Raw genomic sequence first — 14,294 nt, 5'->3', positions numbered from 1 at the left:
GTAACACACTTAAAAACAACTGCACTCTGGGACATAAAGTCCTCCCAAACACATTTCAAAGTCATAGCATAGAAACATCTGGTAACAACATACAGATATGCATCGTGTCATCATCACATAACTACTATTATTAATCAAAGCAAATCATTGACTCACACTGGTACATATTTGGAAGGATTGTGTTAATTCAACCACATCAATAAAAATCAAACGTACCTTTGTGTGGTACACAATATGTAAATCGCTCCTGCTCTCTCTTTGGTCTAGTTCAATTATTAAATATTCAAATAATTCTATACATTGGTTCAGACTTGTTTGTAACACAGATAACAACATGTACAATCATAGTTTAGATTTGCTGACTAAATCAACACAAATATGTGGACAAAGAATTACACAGAATCTAGTGTGGTGACAGGGTGAAATGGCTGCCTCTGACAATATATGTCATTGATGTGTTGCTGAAAGAAGTCATAAAGCGCTTAGAAGAAATATAGCCATTGCAATTGTTAACTTGATTTTTCTGTCTTAATATGCTCAATGTCATTATGGCAAGTCAGTAAAATGCTTTTAGTGGTGCCATATGAAATCACAAGATGACAACAGAATAGGAATGTAAGACACAGGAAACCATCCCCATTAAATATTACCAGCTGCAATCACTCACTGTCCGTACCTGTGTGCTGAGGGCTTTTCAGTCATTAGGGTAATTTGTTTTCTTAAGTAGGTGCTTATGCCAAGGTTTGTTGTTTGAACCGAAATGACTGCTTCTTCCACCATCATAACAGGTTCTTGCACTTTTTATTTTTTACTTGTTCTTTAGGCTTAAAATCAGCTTCCTTCTCTTCTGTGTACTCTTGTTCCTTCTGGTGTTATGACAGACACTGACTACTATCACTCTCTTTCACTATTGTAGGCAGCTCACAGCTGGTCCACGAGGGAGACATTGCCGTCCAACCAGGCCGCAGTGCCAGGGTGTGTCCAAACAACAGCTGCTTCTGGCCTAAATCCAGCGATGGGACCGTCCCTGTGCCCTACACCCTCAGTGCCACTTACAGTGAGTTCACTTTTACCCCAAGGCTCAACATTGTCTTTCATAGATACCTTTCCAGGCTGCTTGAACTTATGTCTTCCTCTTCTTTCCTCTGTTGTGTCTCAGGTGCCGAAGATGTAGCTACCATCAAAGATGCAATGAGTGAGTTTGCAACAGTGACCTGTATCCGCTTTGTGACCCGCACTGCGGAACCAGATTACCTCCAGATCGTGCCTCAGGATGGGTAAGAGCACATGAACATCCAAGGACTGAGCATACATTCAGCATCACACCAGGTACAGCTCCATCAGAGAGACTTATTGCCTCCTAGTCCTGCCTGCGGATGGGTAAGAACACAGGATGCCCTAAGGGCTGATCCTACATTCAGCATCACGCCAGATATGACTCCATCCCATAGGCTCATTTTCTCTAGACCCTGCCTGCGGATGGATAAGAGCAGATGGCACACTAAGGACTGATCCTACATTCAGCATCACAGCAGAGAGGGCTCCATCAGATAGGCTCATTACCTCCTGACCCCACTTGTGGTTGGGTAAGAGCACAGGAACGCCAAGGACTGATCCTAATTTCAGTATTACAGCAGACAGGGCTCCATCTAAAACACACTCATTAGCTCCATATCCTGCCTGTGGATGGGTACGAGCAGAGGATACCCTAAAGACTGCTCCTACATTCAGCATCGCGCCAGGTAGTGGTCCAGCAGATAGACTCATTACCTTCAGATTGTGCCTGTTGATGACTTAGAGCAGAGGCGACTCTAAGGACGGAACCTAAATTCAGCATTACACGGGGTCCAGCTCCATCAGACAGACTCATTGCCTACAGACCCCGCCTGTGAATGGGTTAGTGCACAGGGTATCCTAAGGACTGATCCTACAATCAACATCACAACAGGTACAGCTCCATCAGATACACTTATTACCTCTAGATCCTGCCTTTTGATGGGTAAGAGCACAGGACTCTTTCATGACAGATCCTTCCTTGAGCATCACACCAGATAGGGCTCAATCAGGTAGACTCATTACCTCCAGACCCTGTCTTTGGGGAGGAGGTTAGAATCACAGGGCACCCAAAGGACTGATACGACATGCAGCATCATACTAGATCCATCACATAGACTCATTACCTCCAGACCCTGCCAGCGGATAGGTAAGAGCACAGGACATCCTAAGGACTGATCCTGCATTCAAGACCACACCAGATACGGCTCCATCACAGAGACTCAGCGTTAACAGCCATGTACCCTGATTGTAAAAGGACAAGGCAAATTAACGTGCATGATCTCCAGCTCGCATAGGACACAAGTTAGAACACTTCATCCCTACACAGTATAGCTAAGATGCTTAGAATGGGGTAAAAGGTAGTGGTGTGAAAATATTTGCATTCAACTATGGAAAAAGTCTCTTCTAGAGATGACATACAGTTGTTGTTGTGCTTCACGCCCCATTGTGCTTTCGCTAAAGCTAAATGTCCAGTGGGACAGCTTGCTTCAGGGAATCCCTTTATGACTCGATTCCGTAAGGCTGCTGTTCCTGATTGAGTTCTACCACTAAAACTGAGATCTTCTGATTGGTAAACCAGATGTGTGGCCCTCTCACTGGTGGCCTAGCTCTTTTGATGCCACTTAAAATCCAATAGAGTCAGCTAACAATCTGGGAGTGATTTTCAAATTCAATTTTTCCCTTTGTTTTTAAATTTTAAAACTCACATCCACTTGCTATTTTATGTTAAAATTACTCTGGAAGATTGCCCCCTATTGCCTTTTGACTCTCAGAAGAATTTGGTCCAGTCCTTGACGTTAAGTAGACTAGATTGTTGTAACTCGGTCTGTACAGGTCTTTCTGCACTTCTGATCTACAAATTACACCTTGAAAAAAACACAGCATCACAATTCATTCACAATGCACCGAAATGGTATTATATATTGATATGCATATCTTCAAGAGATATGGAGGTTTAGTTCAGAATATTAAATCTATTTTGTATATCGTTTGAGGTTCATGATACACCCTCAGTGATAAATGAGTTACATGTGCCGAAAGCCCTGAGTTAGTGATTGTCCGTGGGCTGCTGATCACCACTTAGAGTCCCTCAAGGGTTTTGGGTGCCTCGGTGAATCATCATACATGTTTAGTGACCACTCACTGAGGTATCCACAGGGCTTTTTTTCTCTAAATGAAAAACACACCATGGGTTCAGTAGTCTCCATGAATAGCCTTTTTGGGCTGTGGGTTCACAGTAAAATACCTTAAATGTGTTGTGGATTTTACCTGATAGACCCTCCATATGTTGTGTATTCTCAGTAGGAGATGGTCCTCCATGGCGAATGAGCACTCATCAAAGGGCTGTCCATGGTCTGTGGAGTCTTAGTGATAGATCCTCTACTGAGATATGACCTTAAATGACTTGAAACTCTCTGAGGAAGATTCCCTTCCATGAGCAGAGGACTCTCAGTGACAGACTTTCTATGGGCAGTGGACTCTCAGTGGAAGACTTTGCATGGGCAGAGGGCTCTCAGTGAAAGACTTTGCATGGGCAGAGGATTTTCAGTGAAAGGCGTTCCTTGGGCAGAGGGCTCTCAGTGAAAGACTTTCTATGGGTAGAGGGCTCTCTGTGAAAGGTTTTCCATTGGCAGAGGGCTCTCAGTGAAAGGCTTTCCATTGGCAGAAGACTCTCAGTGGAAGACTTTCTAAGGGCAGAGGGCTCTCGGTAAAAGGCTTTCCATGGGCTGTGGACCCTCAGTAAAAGACATTCTATGGAAAGGAGAGTTCTCAGTGAAAGGTTTTCCATGGGCAGAGGGCTGTCAGTGAAAGACTTTGCGTGGGCAGTGGACTCTCAAGGAAGAATTTCCAGGTGTTGTGAGCTCAGTGGTGAAACATCCATGTAGTTTCACCTCTCTGTGAGAAATAATACCAAATAGTCTTTGACTTCTCAGAGACAGTCTAACATAAGGGTCTGCACACGCTGTGTGATAGATCTGCAGTTCCATACAATCCCACCTACTGTTCTAGGCTATCAATGCTGAGAATCACTTAACTAAAAATAGCTTAGAGGTTTTGTTAGCTGGATCCTGTATTCTATGTTTATTCCCTAGTGTTGTGATGGCCGGATCCTGTATGCTTTGTTAATTTCCTAGAGGTTTTGATGGCTGGATCCTGTATGCTTTGTTAATTTCCTAGATGTTTTGATGGCTGGATCCTGTATGCTTTGTTAATTTCCTAGATGTTTTGATGGCTGGATCCTGTATGCTTTGTTAATTTCCTAGATGTTTTGATGGCTGGATCCTGTATGCTTTGTTAATTTCCTAGATGTGTTGATGGCTGGATCCTGTATTCTATCTTCATTCCCTAGGGCTGTGATGGCCGGATCCTGTATGTTTTGTTAATTCCTCAGTTTTGTGATAGCAGGGCTTGAAATATCCTCTCACCCGCTCACTATGGCGAGACAGATTTATTAAGAATGAGCTATTTTTAAGGACTACTCACCCTTCTGGCCAGCTGGCAATGAGTATTCTGCTTGCTCACAAAGTGAATGAGCAAATACGATGCCTTTAGTTCTTGTTATCTTGTCACATTTGCTCCGTTTTCAGAGGTAGAAGTCAAATGTCAGTCCTACCTTTACTTTTCTATCTGTGACTGAAATTAGAGGATTTTGTAAAGTGAACTGTGTGACAATTGTGCTGCGCAAAGCATGTGAAATAAAAGGCAGTAAAATTGTAGGCTTTCTTTCTAACAAAACACTGAAATAGCTCATAAGTGGACTGTTCAAACATTTCAAATGTATGTTACTAGTTATGAAGACTTATTTTTGTAATTCTGTGGTAAAAAAAAGATTTCTATATGTCAATACAAATCAGAATACATTACTTGGTGATGTGCAAGTTTTAAATATTTTTGCAGAAATCCAAATTCCAAACATTGTTTATGCACTATACAGTTTTATTAGAAACACTACATGTAAATGGGAAGGTTGTGTTGCCATTTCAATGGAAAATGTGCTATTTGTAAATAACAGTGCACTACCTCTACATGCTTTAGTAATATATTTATGAAAAGTGTTTTTAAACATGAACTGGTAAATATTCCTGCTCCTGCCCTGATGACAATGCTATTAGTGAACTAAAGGTAAGTCAGGGATCATTTGCACCCCATATGTGGGCTCAATACTTATTATACATGAAGCTCTCGTTTAGTTTTTTTGTACGACTGAAATAATAAACTTGCATATTTGAATGTGCTGCATTATGTGATAATTAAGAAAAAGGCAGTTCCTTGAGACAAATTATTTGCCTAAGATCACACAATTTGAGACCAGTTCACCTGTCAAGTACATTAAAGGTATGTCGAATAGATTATTCAAGTTACTAGACTAGCACGTCTAGTAACATTTTCATGATTTTTTTGAGCCCCGGATAGCCGGATCCACTATTGTTTATTTATTTCCTAGTGTTGTGATGCCTTGATGCTGTATGCTTTGTTCATTTCCTAGTGTTGTGATGGCTGGATTCTGAATGCTTGGTTTATTCTCTAGTGTTGTGATGGCCGGATCCTGCATGCTTTGTTCATTTCCTAGTGTTGTGATGCCTTGATCCTGTATGTTTAGTTTGTTCCCTTGTGTAGTGATGGCTGGATCCTGTATGCTTTGTTCATTTCCTTGTGTTTAGAAGGATGGATCCTGTATGCTTTGTTCATTTACTAGTGTTCTAATAGCTGGCTCCTGTATGCTTTGTTTATTCCTTTTTGTTGTGATGAATGGACCCTGCATGCTTTGTGCATTTCCTAGTGATGGTGGATCTGCATGCTATTTGCATTCCCTAGTGTAGTGATGCCTGGAAACTGTATGCTTTGTTATTCCCTTGAGGTTCTGATGGCTGAATCCTGCATGCTTTGCTCAGTCACTAGTGTTGTGTTAGCTGGATCATGTATCCTTTGTTCTTTCCCTAGTGCTATTATGGCTGGATCCTGTATACTTTCGTCATTCCCTAGAGTTTCTGATGGCTGGTTCCTGCGTGCTTTGTTCATGCCCTAGTGCTGTTATGGTTGGATCCTGTATACTTGTGTCATTCCCTAGAGGTTCTCATGGATGGATCCTGTATCCTTTGTCATTCCCTAGTGTTGGGATGGCAGGATCCTGTATGCTTTGTTTATTCCCTTGAGGTTCTGATGGCTGAATCCTGCATGCGTTGCTCAGTCACTAGTGTTGTGTTAGCTGGATCATGTATCCTTTGTTCTTTCCCTAGTGCTGTTATGGCTGGATCCTGTATACTTGTGTCATTCCCTAGAGGTTCTGATGGCTGGTTCCTGAGTGCTTTGTTCATTCCCTAGTGTTGGGATGGTTGGATTCTGTATACTTGTGTCATTCCCTAGAGGTTCTGGTGGCTGGATCATGTATGCTTTGCACAGCCACTAGTGTTGTGATAGCTTGATCATGTATCCTTTGTTCTTTCCCTAGTGCTGTGATGCTGGTTCCTGTATACTTGTGTCATTCCCTAGAGGTTCAGATGGCTGAATCCTGCATGCTTTGCTCAGTCACTAGTGTTGGGATGGCTAGATCATGTATCCTTTGTTCATTCCCTAGTGTTGGGATGGTTGGTTCCTGTATACCTGTGTCATTCCCTAGAGTTTCTGATGGCTGGATCCTGTATGCTTTGCTCATTCCCCATCGTGTGATGGCCAGAAATGAATTAGATTGGTGCAGGACAACGCAGCTTTTCTTTGCATGCAATGAGTATCATCACAACCTAGAATGCGCAATGTCACTGTCCTAGGCCCCCTCTTCCCTTGCAGATAGCAAGAGTCAGTGGGGAGATGCACAGGCCGATGCCGTGTATGGGGTAATATTGTAATGCTGTTTCTCTGAAGGTATATCAAGAGGTTTGGACTTGACAAGATGGAAAAAGCACAGAATACCTTTTCTAAACCTGTGGAATGTTCAGATGATTTTGGAACAGAATGTTGCTGTGCCACTGGGTTGTGGGGTGAAGTGTCGCCCCACACGCTTGATGTTTCTCTGAAGATGCCATTGTAGTGATTTATGGATCTCCCTCGCCCAATTTCCCCCCTAGGTGCTGGTCGTACGTCGGGAAGGTAAGGGGAGTTCAGACGGTATCTCTCGCCGACGGATGTGTGTGGAAAGGAATCGTCCAGCATGAACTGAACCACGCCCTGGGCTTCTACCACGAGCAGAGCCGCAGCGACCGCGATGACTATGTGACCATCATGACGGAGAACATCTCACCGGGTCAGTGACACTCCCTGGGCTCCACTTACTACAGAGAAGCAAAACTGAGTACAGCTCAGATTCCTGATGGGCTCACCTTGGCATTGATTTAGACACCTGATTGGTTCAGCTTAGTTTGATCAAAGATACCCACCAACACATACTTTCTACCAATCTGACCCTTGATTACAGTGATCAATATTTGTAACTGTCCCAGGCTGGCGTCCTTTTCACAAACATCACCACTGCTGAGGGCATTAACTGGAACGATGCTTCATTTGAAACAGTTGGTTCATTGCCCACATACAATTTCCTAGAACAGGAAAAATTGTTACCCATGTTTAAAATGACTTTCACCTGAAATCGATAATGAGGATCATTGAATACTCATTGCAGTGCCTCGCTTCAGAGACACGGGGTCTTTGAAGGTTAAGTTTACGCACTGCATTAAGTGAATGCAATACTAAGATGTGGTGCTGTTCTGCTCTCTCTCCTAGTGCTGGTGGCAGACTTTAGGTAGACATTCACCACCACGGAGACCCTTAAGCCATGGTGAGAGAGTGTCTGCGTTGTCAGAAACATGGTTTTTGTGCTAGAAATAGTTCATTTCAATATAAAGGCTATACTTTAAGACTTTTGCCACTGTATATGTGTGCTGTACAATGAAGTACACATGCAAAGTGGGAAATTAAATGTTTTCACCTCGTTATGCTTGCCTTGAGGAAGAACAGAATTTTGGCCCAAATTCCTGTTTACAGTTTTTTGTACATAGGGATTTATGTCAAAAGCCATGGGTGGTTGTATAGTAACGCCCCTTTGACTCAAAGTAATGCAAGGAAGAGCAAAGAACAACTTTGTGTTACTTTGAGTACAAAACCAACACAAATCGCGATTTGTGTTGGATTGTAAATTCCACCTGAATGCTTTGCATCGAGTTTGTATTAGAAAAGTAACACAAACACAAAGAATGTGTTGTTAATTGGGCACAGGGCCAGGTGAGATGTGCAGCGCCTTGAACACCACTCTTTCTCACTCCACTATCTCACATGCAAATAATGGTGTTTCTTTCTACAGTTTTTTCATCCTCCCATTGCATGGCATCTCTAAAATCCTCCACTATATTCCCCAAACTCTGCATGAAAAACTCCCCTCTCCGCTTCACTCGAATGCCTATCTCCTTATGTTTCATATTCTGCATGTCTCCTCCCTCTGAGCACAGCCTACTTTGTCACAGGCACTTTTGCCTTAATCTTTATAATTATATTATTGGTAATTTCCTCATTTTATTCCGAATTTTCAAATCAATCACCACTACTTTAAAAAGCATTCCTGCAAAGTAATAATACCTAACCTCATCTTTCATTTACTAATCCCACAAATAATCTATTGAACCTCACATACCACCTCAGTTCACAAAATGATCACCACTAACTCCTATAGTTTTCTCTTCCTCAAAGAAACTGGAGTAAATGCATTGAGCGGTTTTCTTGAGAGCACAAGACTAATCCCAATAACCAACAACCACTGGATTAACCACTAAACCTTTGGTGCCAGGAGCAGTGTGATCCCTGACATAAAGTGCTTCAGTGCCTTGTCAAGCGTAGTAAGCGCCATATAAATGCAACTACAATACAATACTATACAATGTAAGGTGAAGGGTGAACCCTGGAGATTATCAAGGAGGTTGGATCATTTTATGAGGCAAACAAGTTTCATAAGGAAAAAACATGATGATTTTCACTCAAAAAAGACAACAGTGAATTATCTTTAAAATTGACCGAAACTACCGTGCATCGCTCCAGGAGGTATGTAGGCACTGGTGTTTATTTTGTGTGACCCTCACTCGGGAGCAAGATGGTGGTCTTCATCAAATAGGACTTACATTTACAATTTTACAACTTCACAACACATGCTGGTGCGATTAAGTGATTTACCTCAAATTCACATGCTTTTTTATCTGGTGCTGAGGCCAAAATATGAACTAAACCCCACATCTACCTAGTTTGAAGCTTAGCCATTGGGCTACTTCTAACCCCTGTGATGACACACAGGAACACTGCCCCCTAGTGAGCTGGGATCTTCACTCAATTGAATTGTGCCCTATCAGGCTCAGTCGTCACTAACTCATCTCAACTGTCTTCTCATCTAACAGGAAACAGCGGCAACTTTAACAAAGAGAACACCAACAACCTTGGCCTGGAGTACGACTACTCCTCCGTGATGCATTATGGGATGTAAGTCTCCTTTGAGCAGCTAAGAAGAGATTTTCTGTTTAAAACTCTCATTAAAGGCTTTTCCATATAGATAGTGACCCTGATTTAGATGTTGGCGCACAGGGTTCTTCTCTGCAAACATGACGGTTACCCTCTCCGCCAAACCCTAGGACCACCCGCTTATTTAAAGATGGGCGGACCCTGAGTATCCCGTCAAAAGAGCCCCTGTTTGTTCTGTTGATGAAATACTTCCTCTGACAGCCAGATGGAGTAGCGGCCATCTGAGGAGTGGCATTACAATGCCAGCCCTATTTCGGGTGGACGGTGTAATTTTTTCTTGTCCATCACCGTCAGGAAAAACCTAACATTGAGGGACAGGAAGAAAACAATAATGACCCCCAAAACCTGGGTGAAAACGTTTAGTAATTGAAAGGAACCGCAGTGATGATGGTCTGTATGTGGTCACATTCCCATAATATGTGTATGAATACAACACGTTTTTTAAATCGCAACTACCATTACATCACATGATTTTAAAATGCATGCCATTACAACGCATTTTTAAAAACTACCATTACAACGCATTCCATTACAACCCATAACATTACAATGCATACCATTACAACGCATAATACTTTTAGGGCAACAGTAGGGTAAGTATTGGATAGTGTAGGGGTAAAAATTACTATTCCCACTCCAGTGAGTGCAACAGTAGGGAAAGTGCTGGATATAGTATGGGTAAAAATTACTATTCCCACTCCAGTGAGTGCAACAGTAGGGAAAGTGTTGGATAGTGTAGGGGTAAAAATTACTATTCCCATCTACTCCAAAACCCATCCCACCCTAAAACTAAAAAATTTCTATTACTTACCTTAAAATACGTTGTAATGGCATGGGTTGTAATGGCATGCGCTGTAAAGGCAGTTGCGTTGTAATAGCTGTGTTCTAAAAACAGTGTGATGTAATGACTGCGTTGTAATGGATGTTTCTCACTGAGTGCTAACGCAACCTCTGTTGAAAGCAGAAATGTTGTGAGACTCGACAGTGCTTTTTAGGATCTGATATTCTGAGTGAGGGTGAAGGCGCTACGGTGGGCGTGTACTGTCCTCTATGGCTTGGAGGGTCATTCATTGGAAAATTGAGATGTTTTAGACTGATCAGGGCAGGTTCTGCAGGGGGCTACTTCAGGAAAAACTTTGAGACTAAATCTAGAAATTCAACGTTTTCAGCAAATACCAAATATGTGACCCACAGCTAGACTTTCTGTAAATTTCTATGGGTGAATAAAGAACTATAAAGGCACAAACATGATAGGCTTTACCTGTAAGGTCTTCCTTTCCACAGGTATGCTTTCAGCAACAATTTTGGACAGCCGACCATCATCCCCAAGCCAAATCCTGACACGCCCATTGGACAGAGAGATGGGCTTAGCAACCTGGATGTTTCCAAAATCAACACATTGTACCAGTGTGGTAAGGAGTGCATATATGCAGTAATATTCTACAATTCCACAGCAGTCCTGGCGTATGTTCCTTCTAGCTGGGCACATCATGTTTCTTATTGATTACAGCTCAATGTCCACTAAAATCATCCATCATGGGACATTTTTATTTATTTATAGAGCTCATACTATGAAATTAATTATTGTGTTTGAGCGCTAGACTCACTATATACATAGTACAAAATACTATGTAAATGTAAGTGCTGCAAAAAAGAGCACATGTGAATGTTTTAAGGCTTTCCTAGAGGTAAGTAGAGTATGTCGATTCCTAATTTCCAGTGGCACTACATTCACAATCTTTGGGCCAACCAGCAAGAATCTGCAGTCTCCCTTCCACTGAATAGCAGTACTTGGAATGTGAAGAAGATATAAGCCATGTGATCATAGGATGGAGGAGGGAAGATATCTAGTTGCTTTACCCCACAATCGGGTGTTGTTTCCTTGATGCACTTAAAAAACAGGAATTCTGTATTGACGATAATGACCTTTTGGATATTGCTTTTGGATGGGTACCAATGAATATGCCTGCTGATAAATGACAATGTATCCCTAGTTTTAAAACAGGTCATGTCGCCATGTCTTGTACATGTTGCATCTTAGCAATTAGATATTTGGAAGCCCACTCATAACGGAATTGGTTTACTCCATATTTGAAACAGTCAGTGAACCAGACATGATTATGTGATATTTGTTTTGGATGTAGGAAAATGCATGTTGCAATTGTCTTAAGCTGAATAAACCAGAAGCAGTATACAGAGCTGATGTAAGCTTTAAAGTTCAATTCTGTTTCCCAGATGACTCCCAGCTTTTAAGATTTCTTAGTGAAGGTTCATGGGATCTCAAATAAGTCAGGGGGCTAAACGAGGTTATTCAGGAGTCTCAGTTTTGACCACTAAGCTTTGGCCCACGTTTATTCATTCACCTGGCCACATTATTTATGCCTTCTTTAAGGACAAACACCTGCCCTTCAGGATTAGTATGTCATCAGCAAATAAACAATATTTTAGGTCTCTTGTACTAATGATAGAAAATAGTACCTTGAAAGACTAGGGAGACGGATAGAGAGAAAGAAGGGCAGATTTCGACTGCAGAGTATACTAATTGGACCGGCGGTTATGCCGTGGTCCTAGCGGGCGGTGCTTTCCCGCTACCATGGCGGTCTGAGTGATTTTCCGACCGCCATCCTAATAGACCCCTTTGTGTCTGTCCTGTCAGAAAATGATCAAAATCATTCTAGAGCTGCATCCAACACAGTGGCCACCATTCTTGAGCTGGTCAGTAGTAGGTGATAGAGCACTGTGTATAATGTGGCTGATATCAGCCAAGATAAAGATGTTTCACCATCTTCAGCTAAGTCTGGCAACTAGAACTGTCCTGTGCCCTGCTGAAACCTTTCTCCTGCTACTGATAGCCCCTTACATTCTTCCTGCTGATAGGATGAATTTGCAGCATTTATCCACGGCTGAATTCTAGGCTTTCTTTCCTCCTGGTGCAATCACAGCATTAATCCTCAGATGGGATCTCAGCACTTATTCGCAGAGCGATCCCAATATGTATCAAATGACTTGATGCCAGCATTTATCTACTAAAGGGATCCCAGCATGCATCCCCTGATTGGTTTCTAGCATTTCTTACCCATTTGGATTCCAGGGTGTATCCCAAGATTTGGTTTTGAGCATATTTTACCCATTAGGATTCCAGCATGTATCCCTTGATTGGATTCTAGCGTTTCGTATCCGATTGGATACCAGCATGTATCCCTTGATTGGATTCTAGCATTTCTTATCAAATCAAATTCCAGTATGTATCCCCTGACTGGATCCCGGCATTTATTACTTGATTGACTTCTAGCATTTCTTACCCGATTGTATTCCAGCATGTATTCCCTGATTGGATCCCATTATATATTCTTTGGTGGATTCTAGCATTTAACTCCTGATGTGATCCCAACATTTATCCCCTGATAGGAACCCAGAATGTATCACCTTGATGTGTTCCCAGAAAATGTTGCCACTGGGATCCAGATTTTTTTTGCCTGCTTGAGATTCCAAATGTATCCCCTGATAAGAATCAGGTATTTGTCTCATTTGGATCTCAAGGCAATCATAAGGAGATGATGGACAGAGCACTGAAAATTTTCAGACACTCACCCCTAGTCACAGTTCTGGGTTGAATCCATTATCGTTCTTCTGCTCACTTTACCACCCCAGTTTAGACCCAGTCCCAGGATGCTTGACTCCAGTCCAAGGAAGACCTTGTGTGGCAGTACAGGCTGGACTTTCCCCATGAGGAACAGCATCAAGACTGATTTGCATTTGGCTGGTTCTGACCTAAGGTGGTGAAGAGAGCCAAAGAACAATGATGGATTCAACCCAGATCTGTGACTGGGGGTGAGTATCTGTAACGTTGCAGTGCCCCGTACATCATCTCCCTATGTTTGCTTTGTTCACCCTACGTTTTCAAGGTATGCCCATATGTGGGTCCCTTGCTTGCTTTGCCACTGGATTCAAACTTGCCCGGCTGATGAGGGGGGTTACCTTGAAACCGGTCCCAGGATGCTTTTTATTCCAGTCTAGTTGAGACCTGGCTTGGTGGTTCAGGCTGGACTGTTCCAATGAGGAAGAGGGACAAGACTGATTTGCATATGACTGGGTCAATACTTGGGTGTCGTTTTTGGTGCGTACTTGCGTTCTTCTGTGCTAATATTATTGCTAAGACTTGCACTTAGTGCTGATTGACTACAGAGATCATTATTTAGGTTGAGAGCCTTCTTCTTGGTGGAGGTATAAGATGTCTGCTTAAATTCTGGTGAGACTAATTGAGAAATTCTCAGTAGGAGCTGGTGGAGAGTGGGCATTCTAGCTGTCATGTCATTGTAAAGTTTCAAGAAATCACATTTTAAAGAATTTTCATTTTCATTTTTGTTTTTCAGGTTTGTGCAGCACTCTTCTTTCTAACCTGACTGGCACCGTGAAGTCATCCAATAACCCCTCCTCTTACCCAAACAACGCCAACTGTGTCTACCTGATCCGAATCCCTTATGATAAGGTAATAAAGCCAGTCACGCGTTCCTCCTGACAGAGTCCAAGCTGCCTGAGGGTGGGCGTGGAGTAGTTCCTGCATGATTGACAGGTGGCAGAGGTTGCTGCTGTAGGTCCATCAGCGAGGAGGAGAAAGATCTGTCCATGTAGTGTTTTCTCCAATGAGGTAACCACTATCCCCGCAGAGCTTCTGAAAAGACCCGATTAGCAGGTGTTACTTAAATCTACAGTAGTCCTACCACCACACAGAAGACAGAATATAGCTT

General features: G+C 42.4%; 1 protein-coding gene across 1 annotated transcript in view; it reads left to right on the top strand.

Moving 5' to 3' along the window:
- The window catches only part of LOC144826170 (embryonic protein UVS.2-like), a 38,217-nt gene that overhangs the window by 17,321 nt on the left and 6,602 nt on the right, over positions 1 to 14,294 (top strand). The window contains exons 4-9 of the mRNA XM_078684564.1: positions 917 to 1,057; positions 1,160 to 1,277; positions 7,119 to 7,294; positions 9,426 to 9,507; positions 10,831 to 10,958; positions 13,920 to 14,035. Of these exons, the coding sequence (XP_078540690.1) occupies positions 917 to 1,057; positions 1,160 to 1,277; positions 7,119 to 7,294; positions 9,426 to 9,507; positions 10,831 to 10,958; positions 13,920 to 14,035 (761 nt within the window). The remainder of the gene's footprint in view (positions 1 to 916; positions 1,058 to 1,159; positions 1,278 to 7,118; positions 7,295 to 9,425; positions 9,508 to 10,830; positions 10,959 to 13,919; positions 14,036 to 14,294) is intronic.

This window comes from Lissotriton helveticus, chromosome 3_2, assembly GCF_964261635.1.
Source record: "Lissotriton helveticus chromosome 3_2, aLisHel1.1, whole genome shotgun sequence".
NCBI classification, from domain to species: Eukaryota; Metazoa; Chordata; class Amphibia; order Caudata; family Salamandridae; genus Lissotriton; species Lissotriton helveticus.
The sequence above is the reverse complement of the archived record's forward strand: the minus strand, read 5'-3'. Positions and strand labels throughout refer to the sequence as shown.